Source organism: Mytilus trossulus, chromosome 9 (assembly GCF_036588685.1).
Source record: "Mytilus trossulus isolate FHL-02 chromosome 9, PNRI_Mtr1.1.1.hap1, whole genome shotgun sequence".
NCBI lineage: Eukaryota > Metazoa > Mollusca > Bivalvia > Mytilida > Mytilidae > Mytilus > Mytilus trossulus.
Window position 1 is genome coordinate 39,314,036 of NC_086381.1, and position 15,821 is coordinate 39,329,856.

Sequence of the window (15,821 nt, forward strand, 5' to 3'; positions counted from 1 at the left end):
CAAAAATGTATGGTAATGAATTAGGGGTTTTTGACAAATAACAATATAAACGAATCCTACTCAATCAGAATTCTACTTCGTCAAAATTATCTCCAAATTACGCCAGTTCATTTTCACACTCGTAGAAATGGTAGCCATTGTAGCGTTTAAGCGCTGCCAATTTTGCTCTTGAAAACCGATAAATTTATCCATATAGCAGTAGCACCATTACGATCCTTCTTGTATGTCAGTTGTATTTTAAAAGACAAATGTAACTACTAGCTAATGAGCATCATTTGATGATCTTGTCTGCATTGATTCAACTTAAAACTATTGTCTGATCGATTGTCAGGTGGAATTTTCGAAAATTCTTAAATATTTAAAAAAAAAATCTAATTAATATTTCGTGGAAGGGCAGACTAACATATTTAGTGGTTGAAAATTATAAACCCTAGTTATCACACACAAAAATATATATTTCGAAGATATGCATTTTCATCTTCCAACTGAAAGACTGTCGCCAAGTACTTTTAGTAATCAAATAGCTATTCGAGCACACCTACTATGTTTTTGTGATTCCTTGGATAGGTATTTCGCTTGGACCATATATTTTATCTTTTCGTATGTAGTTGTGATTTTTTTATTTTATCTTATAAAGTCAACCTGTAGCTTTGATATATAAAAACGATAGAATCTGAAGCGAGACGATGTATGAAATATTCTTGCTTTGTACGTTTTACAGATAAAGTATACATATATAAAAAGGTGTACTCGATTTTCTCTTTTCGATACAATTGTTACCCATTTTGGGGGATTTTCTCTTGAGTCACATAATGGAAGGGCAGACACGAAAATTACTGAACTAATAGATTGATATGTTCTCCGTCCGTGGTATATTTTTTTTAATCGGAGGTTATACATTTTCTACATACAACTTGATAGTTACCCATGTCGTCGACTTGATATCTAATTGTTCTGCATTACTATATAATAGATAAATTGAAAACTTATGCAAATGGTGTTTTTAAGATAAAACACTTCGTAATTGAGAAGAAAATTGACGTTTTATTTGTTTCTTTTAACTTTTAAAAATTTTGTTACTATAGTAAACATTACAGTTAGCATTTATCACCTTCTCTAACAAAGAGCTTTGATTCTTTTGTTCTATTTCAACTGGGTTTTCATCTGTACTATCAGTCATTTTATAGGTATATTCTACGTTTCAAAGAATGTACATCAAAGTTGTACCATGTATGGTGAACTTTGCCGATTTCCTTAAATCTGATGTTTTTAACCAAGTCAGAATAGTTGCTTTCTGGAAATTACTCATAATTAGAAAGACAAAACTGCTACAACTTTGTACAAATTATCATATAACATGTATATCATTATCCTTTTCCGTTCTAAATAAATTGTGTATATTGAAATACCTTCAATAAGTGTGGTCTTCCAAGGTACTGACTATAACAAAGGGTAACAAAGAATGAAACGTATCAAATATAGTCATAATTTATGATTTAGCTAAGTGTATTAAACTATAGAAATTTCCTAAGAGAGGCGCAGGATATTCAACTCATAAATCGAACTGACAAAGGCATGAATAAAAAAGAAGACGAGCACAAAATAGTACAAAAACACAACATAAAAATTCAAAAGACTGAGCAATACCAACTCAAGCTAAAACTGGGGTTGTCTCAGGTGCTCCGTAAGGGTTAAAGCAGTTCATTATTTTAAATAAAATTGAGAATGGAAATGGGGAATGTGTCAAAGAGACAACAACCCGCCCATAGAAAAAAAACAACAGCAGAAGGTCGTCAATAGGTCTTCAATGTAGCGAGCAATTTCCGAACCCGGGGGCGTCCTTCGGCAGGCCCCTAAACAAATATATACTAGTTCAGTGATAATGAACGCCATACTAATTTCCAAATTGTACACGAGAAACTAAAATTAAAATAATACAAGACTTACAAAGACCAGAGGCTCCTGACTTGGGACAGGTGCAAAAATGCGGCGGGGTTAAACATGTTTGTGAGATCTCAACCCTCCCCCTATACCTCTAGCCAATGTAGAAAAGTAAACGCATAACAATACGCACATTAAAATTCAGATCAAGAGAAGTCCGAGTCTGATGTCAGAAGATGTAACCAAAGAAAATAAACAAAAAGTTATTTTGCCGATCTACGATATGATCTCCGAAAGGACAATTGTAATTTTAGGTGTTTGAATCATAAATTGCCAATAAAATAAGACAGTTTTCTTGGGTTTCAAACGTGATGATCGCATCTGCGATTTATGCATTTTTTTAAATGAAATTTGTGATGATTTTCGCTACATGTATCTGATTTAATGTCCTTTTTTTAAATGAAAGAAGATATACTTGAATGTGTATAAATAGTCTAATACTATAAAGTATTCCAACATAAAGTCTCAACATTTTTGTTATAATATTAAAGTATGTTATCAATTATGTGTATTGCCTTCCACAGTAATTTCCAAAAAAGATTAAAATTTATAATAAGTCATCTGTAACTTTGCCATTCCATTCAGTTCATTGTTTTGTATATTAGTTATCGTTAGTATCATTGTTCAGAATATTCTCATTCTCTCTACTGATGGGTCTTGAGAAATAAAAGTTTCAGTTTTAATAGTTCAAAGGTCACGAACTGCTTATTAAAAGAAACTATAAGAAATGAAATTGCTACATTATTTAAAATGTATATAGATTCAATTCTTACTATACAAAGGTCAAGATTCTAATTCTATATTTAATATTATATTTTATTCAGGTCTTTGGTGGGGTTCGTGTTGCTCTGTCTTACGATTTCTAAATTGCGTTGATATTTTGAATTGTTTGTCTTGTCGTTCTATTTCTTTTTGGTTCAGTTGCCGGGGCGTCTTCAGTTTTTCTTCAACGTATGAGTTTTAAATGTCTCATGTAAAAGATATTTCAAATATTGTCTAAAATTCAAATCTTAAAACGGAATTCAGAAACTCAGATTTTTATATCGAGTTTGAAACATTGAAATAACATTACAACTTTTTAAAATATAAAAAAGAAGATGTGGCATGATTGCCAATGAGACAACTATCAAAAAAAAGACCAAAATGACACAGACATTAACAACTATAGGTCACCGTACGGCCTTCAACAATGAGCAAAGTCCATACCGCATAGTCAGCTATAAAAGGCCCCGATAAGACAATGTAAACCAATTCAAACGAGAAAACTAAAGTTATTTATGGAAAAGAAAATGAACGAAAAACAAATATGTAACACATACACAAACGACAACCACTGAATTTACAGGCTCCTGACCTCTTGATTTTTTGTTTGGATCTCGGACGAACTTTCTGCACTCATTCGAAATTTTAATGGCAAAGTTAGTAATTTATATGTTCTAAAAACGTTTTAAGAGATAGTTTAAAAAGCAAACCTTTGTTAGTCGTGAAATAATTCCATCCAATTTCTGGACTCACAGTTACAGAAGTCAAATTGTAATATTCAACGTCCCAAAGATAGCAATCATTAGTTTTGTTATTATAAGACCATGAAATACAACCATTTAATTCTATGCAGAATGCTCCACAATTAAGATTACTCAGGGCGAATCTCATCTCCATTACAGTTTCGATGATTTTAAAGTTTACGAAGTCTTTTTTTCGAAATCCGTACATGTTCCGATATACAGCAAAACAGTACACAACCAAAGACACAAAGACAAAAATGTTGCTTAATCTTGACATTCCAACTGTCTTCTTTTTGAAAAATATATGATTTCACAAAGTGTCAATAATGCACATCTCTTTTGATTGGTTTTACATGTAATATCCTAGTGAAGTCAATGAGATTTCGTATTATCCGTTACAACGTAAACACACACCATTGTCATTAAAATATGCAAATAGCCAAGATTTCATAACGTTAAATCTACATAACTTTATTCCACATCTAGGCCCTAACCATTACCGGTTAACAATATGAATCTTAACTTGAAAGAATATTTGGAGAAAATACATGATAATGAATATTAATAGAGTCAGGCATCAAAGAGTTGTGTAAGCCTTAATGGATATATAGTACTTTTGTATTGATAGACCTTCAATAAACACCAGTTTTATATTTACTTATATATGTACAGCAGATTTATTTAGACATGTTTATAGTTCGAAGAACTCCAGCTTCCTCAACCAATAAAAACTTAGCGCCACGAAATAGCACAAAAAGTGGTGCTTAAAAGTGGCTTTTAACCACCAAAAATCAAAATCCGTTCGAAATACAAAGGAAGACTCTCAAGTAATAGTTTAAAAAACAACTATTCATTAAAAATTAAACATCTGTTAGTGTTCTTTTTTTAATTATCTGCTGTTAGTGTGTACAATATTATATAACATTCGGATAACTACCCTCATCCCTTACTTCGTCAAATAGCTACATGTATAATTGCTTCTGTGAAATTGAAGAGTATAAAAAGGGGCTTAGGACATTTTAGAGAAATAAAAAAAAACCTTTTAGGGGTTATTTTAGCGCAGGCATTATTGCCCATTTGGGCACAAGGTTCGATTGTATTTTCGAAAGCACATTTGAGCGAAAACTGACCGGTTGGTATTATTTTTTTATTCAAACATGTGAAATCGGTGGATAATAGTTAATGACTGCTTTTAAATGTTTCATTTGTTTGTATTTACAAGTTGGTTAAACATGGAAATAAATGCTAAAACAAACACGAGATAAAAGTTCAATATTTTATGGTTTTCGTCGATACTAATATAAGAAAATACAAGCAACCAACATATATAAAGATAAGTGGTACATTGGTCCGAAGAATCTGTACTTCCATCTGGACAGGATAAAGATAAGGAACTGTTTCTATTGCAATTGTATACCAGTCTTGCTCAAATGTTATGTCACGAGCTCATTACGTATGTTCAAATTGGGTGAAATTTTATGCTCCAACGGACTTTGTAACGTTGGTCGTTTAATTCTTTTTAAGTGCTATATATATATATATTACTATTCCAGATACTTTTGTTGCTGAAACTTTATAAACTCAGTATTTGATAATGAATTAATTAGTTATGTCGCTGAAGTTTTGCGTAAATCTGTGCATTTATGAATTATACCTGTACGAATGTTTTCGATATATGAGTTTACAAGGAATCCGTGGAATTTTGATATAAAACATGGCTTTGGAAAAGATTAACAAGAAATGTGTCCATAAAATACGGATGCCCCACTCGTATTATCATTTTCTATGGTCAGTGTACCATGATATTGGAGTTAAAACTCTATTTTTTCAATAAAATTAGAAAGATCATATCATAGGGAACATGTGAACTAAGTTTCAAGTTGATTGGACTTCAACTTCTTCCAAAACAACCTTGACCAATACCTTTAACAGAAGCAGTACAGACAGACGGACGACCGGACTGACGAATTGACGCACAGACCAGAAAAGATAATGTCTATCTACTATCGTAGGTTGGACATAACAAAACAGCTTGCTAAGTTTTAATAAAATGTTCATAAAAAAACAGATATCACATTCACTCTTTTCAACTTTCAGTTAATTTTATTTGAATATCGACGAGACTCATAATTTCCTTAAATTACCGTTTGCATAATTATGCAAAATGTGTCAATAGAAGATAAGAAATGTCTGATTTTACCATACATTATGAGCAGCTGCTTTCAAATCAAATTTTATGTAGTGTTATTCTTTTGTGTAAGATATATGGATTATTATTTTTTTTCTATGTTTTTTTTTCTGTTCAAATTTAGTTTATGATTCTCCTGTGATATTTTCTTCATTTAGCCTGCAGAGTTGATTTTTACTTTCAAACTCATGGCAATGAATTTGACTTTTCTTTTATTGGGAACGGTTAGCCACCATGCTTACAAAACAATATCGTATGTTTCATGGGTGTCGATGTTCATTTTCACTTTTATGTGTTACGTATTCCTGTCTAATAATAATTTATACGTGTTTCTCGTTTCTCATATACAAAATGTAGATAAGAACGTTGGTTTATCCGTTTGAATGGTTTTACAATCTTACCACATCTTCTTCTTTATATAACACTTGTAATTGTGGGACCCTTTATAGCTTGTTGTTCGGTGTGAGCCAAAGCTCCGTGTTGAAGGCCGTACATTGACCTATAATGGTTCACTTTTATAAATTGTTATTTGGATGGAGAGTTGTCTCATTGGCACTCACACCACATCTTCATATATCCATGAAAACACATTCTATTACTTGTACATTTTCAGCTAGTTTACCTGATAACGTAGTTTGATGATTCAAACAAATTGTAAAAGCACTATAATTGCTGCTTTTTTCAATTAAATAAAGCATTTTAGTTTTATGGAAATGTTTATTCCGTTGCATAACTAAATAAATATCAAACAACAAACATAATTGCAAACAAAACGGATTTTCTCAAGGAATTCTGGTCGTCAATGCATGGATAATCGCTGAAAAAAAGAAGGAACGTTAACAATTTTTTTATAATTGATGTAATGCTTTGTTAGTTTCAAAATATTTAGGTATATGAATGTGAGACCAAAAAAACAAATCGAAAAAAATTAACAAGAAGAACCATCTGAACAAAAAACAAGTTTATTGCACTAAACAGCAATATGTAATATTTATGCAGTTTCTCTAATAACATAAAGATAATAATGAAAGCATAAAAATTGAGAATATTATTTTTAAAAGTCTTTACCGTTTTCCAAATTTATGTATTGGTTATTAATATTGACAGTGGATTCTACTTAGGTAGATATATATGTTGTTAACAAAAACCCATTAAAATACCTTAATATTTGCCGTATCCTCCTTTGCCACCACCGAATCCTCCGAATCCACCACCGAATCCACCTCCTAAACCTCCACCATATCCACCTCCGTATCCACCTCCGTATCCACCACCGTATCCACCCTTTCCACCATATCCACCTCCGTATCCTCCTAAACCTCCACCGAATCCTCCTAATCCACCATATCCGCCTCCGTATCCTCCTTTGCCACCACCGAATCCTCCGAATCCACCTCCGAATCCGCCTCCGAGTCCACCTCCGTATCCTCCTCCGTATCCACCTTTACCTCCATAACCACCACCGTATCCTCCTTTACCACCTCCGAATCCACCTCCTAATCCACCTCCGTATCCACCATATCCGCCTCCGTATCCACCACCACCGAAACCTCCGAATCCTCCTAAACCACCTCCGTATCCACCTTTTCCGCCATAACCTCCACCGTATCCTCCTTTTCCACCTCCGAATCCGCCGCCGAATCCACCGCCGCCGAATCCGCCACCACCCCAGCCTCCACCGCCATATCCACCTTTTCCTTTACGGTATCCACCGTATCCACCAGCGTAGACTACGGCCAGAGAAAGACAGAGGACAGCTAATTCCTTGAACATGATGATCAGTCTGAGGAATAATATAAAAAAATATATATATTTTTTTGTTAAATAGGTAACGATTTTTTTTCCTTTTCAGTCGTGTTTACATTTTCAATTGTTCTTGTTGATTTATATATGATAAAGTTTGCAAAAAACCATTACATTCATATTTTTTAAATTCTTAACTATTATTGTTATTATTTCTAGTAGTGCCAGAAGCAATAGATGTAATAGTATTTTTCATTGTTAAAATTATCTTTTCAGAGTAATCGACTTCAATGGAAAAAAAGATGCAAGTAACTAATTACTTTGGTTAGTTCGTTTCATTCACATTTATTTAGATATGTATGGTGGATTAAAACAATTGACAAAGCGCGTTTTTCTATTTTTGTCCAAAAATCAAGTTTAGAACTTCGACTTTCGTTTTCGTAAAAATTAAGACACATACTTATGGTTAAAAACTTTCAAAAGTTTTTTAAGTATGAACACATATTTTACTTCTTGATTTATCATTTAGAAATAGTTGTGCAAATGCAATATGTTAATTGTGCTTAATTTTAGAATTATGATAGCAAATAATCAACAAATTGGTATAGTGGTGTATTTAACGTCCTAGTTGTATAGATGTATAAAACTGAATAGCGTGATTGCATAAATAATGGTGAAAATTGTCACGAGCAGATTAGTATATTGCACGAGCTCAGAAGTGCGATATCTTTTCAACGAGGGAAAATATTCATTAACATTCATGCAATAACCCTTCAGTTGTATACCTATGCTTGAAAAAACTGTTTAAAAAATTATTGTATCAACTCAACGTCGATAATCTAATACTATATTTTCACAATTGCAATATGATAAAATATTTTTCGTTGCATTCTTTTGTAAAAAAAAAATAAGATGCTATACAATTAAAAAGACTTATTTGATAACATAAGAACCAATGAGATGTTGAAGAAATAAATGTTTGAAATTTATTTTACTTATTATTTAGATGAATAGTATTCATTGTAATCTTATAAAAAGAGAAGTATACTTACAATGGATTGATTCGATGAAACTTGTGATAGAAGTCCTGCGCGAATTCTCCTTATATAGTGGAGATTTTATTACGCCTTGGTCTATTGAACATGACCAATACAGGCTTGCTATATTCATGTTGGTGTCCATTTGAGGTTGCAATAAAATCAAATACACAATTATTTATCCGAGGTTGTCACAATAAAGATATCGAGGTGTCAAATTAATTTTTCGAAATATACAACGTTGTCCATCACAACGACCATATCGTATTACAATAGACATTTGAAACATATACCTTAATAAGCAAATATGTTAATACCTACATTAATCAATTTACAAAATGCTGTTCCTATCCCCTTTTCTTTTTTTTTTTTGCTGACAAATTATAATTATAAATTTCTATTTAGACAAAGGACAGTAATAAATACTAAAACGTTGGCTTCTATTGTATATGATTTTATTGTAATATTGTGTAGAGTGCAAATCAATTTTTATTTAGTTTATCAAGAATTGACGCTTGGAGTTGATTGCTGTTCAAAGTGTACTTATATATCCTGATGAAATTTCACAGAAATAAATAATTTCACGATTCGCAGTTATGATGCATTGTGTACCACGAGCTCTGACTGACTTATAATATTTTGTTAATGTCAATCGACCTAAATTGTTGTTCAATTTTTCATTTCACAAATGTTATATCAATATTTTGAAATGCATATGATAAGACAAACATCGCCTAGACATGTTATAATAGTCATCATTTGGCATCATTTTTTTTTCAAAAATCATTTTCTCCCTATTGCAACCGTCCGTCTGACTAAGAGCGTAAGTTTTTATGTTAGACTATTAAAGACATACTTATATTATTGCGGTTTTGGTTTTTATTTTGAAACTTTAATGGTGAATATAGGTAAAGTAAAATGTGAATAACAACAGCGATCAGAGCCTAGATCATTGATCTATAAATCCTACCAAATCCGCTCAGAAAGAATAAAATCAGGATAATTGCAGAAATTATTTGAAGATTCTTTGTAATTTTTTGCAAACGGTCTTTCAAATTGAGTATACAACTACAGATGTCGTTACCCCCTCGGTATAAATGATTATTTGACATGGGACAAATTAACATTTCTGCAACTTCATCAATTGAAATTATGACCATTTTTAATAAAAGAAAATATAATTTTCAATATTTTGTCTCATGACAAACGTTATTATAAGAATAAGAAGGTTAGGTATGAATGCCAATGATACAATTCGCCAATAAGGAACAAATGACTTAGGAGATTGGAAACTATAATTCATCGCACGACCTTTAACAATGAACAAAACCCATGGTTATTGAAGTGCAAGCTATAAAAGACCCCGAAATTGAAAATGTAAAATAATTCAAACAAGAAAACTAAGGGCTTGATGGCCTGACCTGGGCAAGCTATTATACAGAATAAGACGGGGGTTAACGTATTTGTGGGTGCGTTTACCCACCCTTAAAATGAAACAATGATGTTACAAAGTAGAATAAAACAAACTATAGAAATCAGTTGAAATAGGATTCATATGTGGAGCTGGTATGTCAGTACTTTGTTTATGTGTGTATCATTGCCATTTTGCTTAGATATAGGAAGATGTGGTGTGAGTGACAATGAGACAACTCTTCATCTAAATAACAACTAAAAAAAGTAAACCGTTATAGGTCAATGTACGGCCTTCAACATGGAGCCTTGGCTCACACCGAACAACAAGCTATAAAGGGCCCCAAAATTACTAGTGTAAAACCATTCAAACGGGAAAACCAACGGTCTAATTAGCTCTCTTGTAACAAGCTGCATTCTGTACTAAACTTCACTACATATAATAGTCTTAATTACGTCACCCCATGATAATGTATGCTTTTGAGAAACCATTTAAAGGAAATAGGGAAGAATACAAAAACTCATAATTAAAGTGCACCACGCGATAGGTGCGACACCCATACATCATGAAAAAACAAGAGAGAATAATTCCACTCTGATTCACTACGTTCAACCGTATGAAATTACATTTTCTTTTGTTACCTTCTCTGAAATCGGACTCACACTTCTTTTACTTGAGTTTTACCGTGCGTATTGCTGCGTCTTTCTTTATTCTACAACATCTACAGGTAAAGGGAAGGTTGAGATTTCATAAAACATGTTTAAAGACGCCGCATTTTTGCGCATCTCCCAAGAGGAGTTCCATCTCCGGGTGCGGGAATTTTTTGCTGTGTTGAAGACCCGTTGGTTGCCTTCGACTGTTTTCTTCTCTTTGATCGGGTTGTTGTCTCTTTGACACATGGTTCCCCATTTCTTTCCCAACTTTATCAAATGATCAGATCTATACAAAGAAACAAATGCAACCTGAATCAACGTACTAAACATCGTACTGATTATACTTTTTATAATGTATCTTAAAAAACAATGTTTAACATACACTTTTTTGAATAGAAGGTCTAATACAATTAGTAGATAACATAATATTTTCAAAAGAAGAGAAATCATTTCAAAACCAGACGTACGGCTCTGATATTGGCTATTTTACTTGCTGGTTTTTCTAGCACCCATATTTTAGGAGAAACAGGAGTTACAAAATATTGAACAACTCGCAGTAGGTCAAATAGTATGTTTAGGTTTAGTCCGAGATTACTCTGACGTCCGACGGCTGTTTATCCAGACAAGCTGGGGCCGTGGGACGTCAGAGCTTGTCCCATATCAAAAAGTGGATATTTGCCCACCCAAAATAGATGCGCTACTTCCTCGCTTCTGGAGCCGACTGAGGGCCTTGGAATTATATAAATTGGGCATCAATCTCTTCAGTTTTCATTTATCTCTTCATTTATGTAAGTTTCACCTACCTGCCAAACCTGCTAAACAGCCGTCGGACGTCAGAGTAATCTCGGACTAGTTTAGGTTCAGCATGTACATTTGTATATATATTTTCCACTGAACTCTAAGCAATAAAAATGCTCAATACACATGTATTATCTCATTTGATTTCAAATTTTTCTGTTTTGCTCTACGACTTCTTACTTTCTGCAATCATGTTGGCTAAAGAATATATCATTCCATTTACATTATGAACGATCATCTTTAACGTTTTAATCTATAATTCTTTGTAAGTTGTTGGCCATAATTATTCAGCTTTCAGCGTTCCCTAAGAAGGTCGATCCAATGTGGGAGGTTTTTTTATATATATACATATTTTATTTACGCTGAAATGAAGACTAAGATCAAATATTAGTAGATTGGAGCCAAAATACTGTTACAAGGTATCTACATAAACGCATCATAGATGTACACCAGGATATAAATTTTGCCGGTTTGTTGTGCCAGACGCGCGTTTCGTCTACAAAAGACTTATCGGTGACGCTCGAATCAAATAAGTTAAAAAGGCAAATAAAGTCAAATAAAATTTAAAAGGCCAAATAAAGTCAAATAAAATTTAAAAGGCCAAATAAAGTAAACGTTTATTTCCAACTTATAGCTCTGGTTTTGTAAAAGTTAAAATCATTTATATCATATATATAAACGTATACCATAAACATTATTTTCAGCATGCATTTATGAATTATATGTAATAGTGGCCGCTGTACTACATAAAGCGCTTTTCTATCCATTTGTAGGTGTCGGCATTCAGTTAAAAATTGAAAATTCTTTTCAAAAGTTTATATCAGCGATAAATGGTAATCTTTTGGGGAATCCAATAATAGATAGTCGCCTTTTCTTTACTTTGATACTTTCACGAGGGGCTTCGATAATGGTACATTAAAATATTCTGATCCGCAATTTGATGAAAAATAATATTCTGTGCAAGCAGAGGACAAAAGAAAAATCTGAATCCAAGTTTTCTCCATGCCTTTTAGTGTTAAATTTTGATTCAGATAAATTGATTAATAGCAATGAAAAACTTAATAGCGCTTCGACAAAACAACCACACCCCACTTTTAAAGTTAAATGGTTGCTCCATTATAGACAACGTTTTGGCTGGTTATCATATACAGTAACACGTAGCTCAATTATGGGACCTAAATCAACCACTTTTTTAATAGTAAATAACAGGAAAGGGATTTTTTTTTGTATTAAGAAATATTATAATTCCGTATTTGCATTTTGTTATTTGAGTATTCTTAAGTTATCGTATGACAATTGACTTTGAGCAAACTAAAAGAATACAGGCAAGTACATCCAGTCAGAATGGGGCGTGTAAAGAGAAGCCACACTCTCTGCATGATGGCTTTTTCCATTTTTGGCAATACACCGATTTTGCTCTGGAAAAACCAGTACAATGTAAAACGCTAAATTTTAAGTAAAGAATTCACCTACGGCATGCTGAAATTGAAATTTGAAAAATAAGAACAGAAACAATTGAAGAGGTGTTTGGCCAAAGTGAAGTTAAAACATATCAAAAACCATTTATAAGGGCTGCTTTGTCCTAGGGAGTTGAAACCTACGTTTCTTCGTAATTTGTATGTAAACCATCTATTTTAAATTATCAATCTTTTGTTGCCAGTGACAAATATTTCATGAATGTTCCGGAACAAATTAGCAATAAATGCAAAAGGGAGAGAGTGTGCATATTGAAGACATATAAAACCTTACAATTGGTTTAATTGAGGTCTGGAGCTGGCGTGACTGCCTTATATATATATATATATATTTATTTGTAGGATCCTTTACTATAGATAATTTAGCTGATCTGTAACAATAACATCTTTATGCCTTATATATCATGTACTGTAGTACGCCGCTAGATTAAAACTGACGTGGAAAGGTAACACATGCCCACCGTAAGCTCTTTTAATGAGAGCCCAGGTGGTCGTGTGGTCTAGCGGGACGGCTGCAGTGCAGGCGATTTGGTGTCACGATATCACAGTAGCATGGGTTCGAATCCCGGCGAGGGAAGAACCAAAAATTTGCGAAAGCAAATTTACAGATCTAACATTGTTGGGTTGATGTTTAGACGAGTTATATATATAACTATATATATAGTAGTCCTTTATTAATTTATTATCATTGTCATTTTGATTACTTTCTTTTGTTTCCTATTCTGACATAGGAGATGCATTTCCTTTTCAAGTGCGTTTTAATGATCGTATTACTGTGTGTTTTCATTCTTTATTGGCTAGAGGTATAGGGGATGGTTGTGATCTCACGAAAAATGTTAACCCCGCTGCATTTGTGCGTCTGTCCCGATGGAACTGATATCCACTATTTCAAATCACGTGGACCCGTGGATATTATAGATAACCTTCAACAATGAAATGAAATTGAGTGTCTTATTTTTGGGTTGGGATGTACATATATGATGCCATATCCGGTCTTCTTCTATAACTAGCCTCAAAATGGAAAATATGAAACTGAGAAAACGAACGGCCTAATATGTAACAAAACAATTTACGAAAAACAAATATAACAGACATGAACCAAAAGACCCACTGAACTACAGGCTCCTGACTTAGGACAAGCACACATATAATGTGGCGGAGTTGAATTAGTTTTTTGGTGCCAAACCCTCCCGTTACCAGTATGAGAAACCATCGAAAACATAAATCAAATGTGGAAGCATACCCATACATCCAACAACAAAATTAAAAGACACTAAATAAAGATCTCAGAGATCTTTCAGTTACTGACAGTTAGTTAAAATTGGAAAAAATAAATAAGTAACGAAATCATGTATCATCGACACAGAAATTAATCAGTACATAATTAGTGTTAAGACATCGTTTACAGTCACAGAGTCAGGGAAAAACATAATATTGTGCATTGTCAAAATACACACAAGACTGTTTGTGACGTCTTTTAGCTAAATCTATTTGATGTGTATTGATTGATACTTTAGGATAACATAATTCATTTATTAGTTGTAATTGGATTTGAACTAGCATATTGACAGCAAGTATTTTATTTAGGTGCTGTATTTCTATTGTTTTAAAGTGAGTTGAATTGAGTTGATTAGTACCTCGTACCAATTTTCTAAGTTAAGCCAATTGCTTCGGAATTTTTGAGTTTATTTTTATGTTGTGCTATTACACCACTGTCGAAAGTTAGGGAAAGGGTTTGGGATTTGCAAACATGTTTAACCACGACACATTCTGGATTTCACTCCCGAGATTTTACTCCCGTTTTTTAGTGGAGTTCGTGTTGTTTCTTATTTATTATTAATAACTGTTGATGTAAATGTCCTTTGGTTTTGTGAGTCTTTGTTTACTCCTTAGTTTTGATTGTTATTGTCTTTATAAAGTGGTCCAAAGTCAGGAGCCTATAGGTCAGTGGTTGCAGTTGATCCATGTCTGTCATAATTGTTTTTCTTCAATTGTTTTGTTATTATATTATAATAGTGACCTCTGTGGATAGTTAACCTAGAATTGTTGGTATCAAAATAGCAAATACAAGTTATTTGCATTGTATCAGTGACCGCTGTGGATAGTAAACCTAGAATTGATGGTATCAAAATAGCAAACACAAGTTATTTGCATTGTATCAGTGACCGCTGTGGATAGTAAACCTAGAATTGATGGTATCAAAATAGAAAATACAAGTTATTTGCATTGTATCAGTGACCTCTGTGGATAGTGAACCTAGAATTGATGGTATCAAAATAGAAAATACAAGTTATTTGCATTGTATCAGTGACCGCTGTGGATAGTAAACCTAGAATTGATGGTATCAAAATAGCAAACACAAGTTATTTGCATTGTATCAGTGACCGCTGTGGATAGTAAACCTAGAATTGATGGTATCAAAATAGAAAATACAAGTTATTTGCATTGTATCAGTGACCGCTGTGGATAGTAAACCTAGAATTGATGGTATCAAAATAGAAAATACAAGTTATTTGCATTGTATCAGTGACCTCTGTGGATAGTGAACCTAGAATTGATGGTATCAAAATAGAAAATACAAGTTATTTGCATTGTATCAGTGACCGCTGTGGATACTAGTAGTAAACTTGAAATTGTTAGTAAATAGAAAATACAAGTTATTTGTATTTACTTCGTTTGTATGTTCTTTTGATACAAAATAACCGGGTAAAATAATTAAAATTATAGAAAACAAAACAATAACGATTCAAAAAGGGAAGGCTTTAACAATTGTCCTGTCCTAAAGTATCTATGAAAAATTTCTACTGAAGTCTTGTTTAGAATATTATTTCGTTATCAACAATTACATTGTGTGTTTTGAAAAGTTATACAGTCATGACAGCAAGTGACTATAACGTTTTTGGCAAAAAACTTCCGCTCTTCCTTTGCCTAATCATATTAGCTATATATGTCTCATTCCTTTTTGCATATTTTATTGAAAAATATGTTAAAATTAAAAGTTTTACCAGCAAAACCGTTCACCACTCATCTGTCAATCATCTCCTTTTGGGAGTTTTGTCCCTTAATGACA

General features: G+C 32.9%; 1 protein-coding gene across 1 annotated transcript; it reads right to left on the reverse strand.

The window, feature by feature from the left end:
- Positions 1 to 6,331: 6,331 nt before the first annotated feature.
- LOC134685687 (acanthoscurrin-2-like) lies at positions 6,332 to 8,540 on the reverse strand. Its single transcript, XM_063545665.1, has 3 exons — positions 8,430 to 8,540; positions 6,795 to 7,417; positions 6,332 to 6,451 (listed from the first exon to the last, which is right to left on the reverse strand). The coding sequence occupies exon 2, from the start codon at positions 7,405 to 7,407 to the stop codon at positions 6,796 to 6,798; it is 612 nt and encodes a 203-aa protein (XP_063401735.1). The 5' UTR covers positions 7,408 to 7,417; positions 8,430 to 8,540; the 3' UTR covers positions 6,332 to 6,451; position 6,795.
- Positions 8,541 to 15,821: the final 7,281 nt, after the last annotated feature.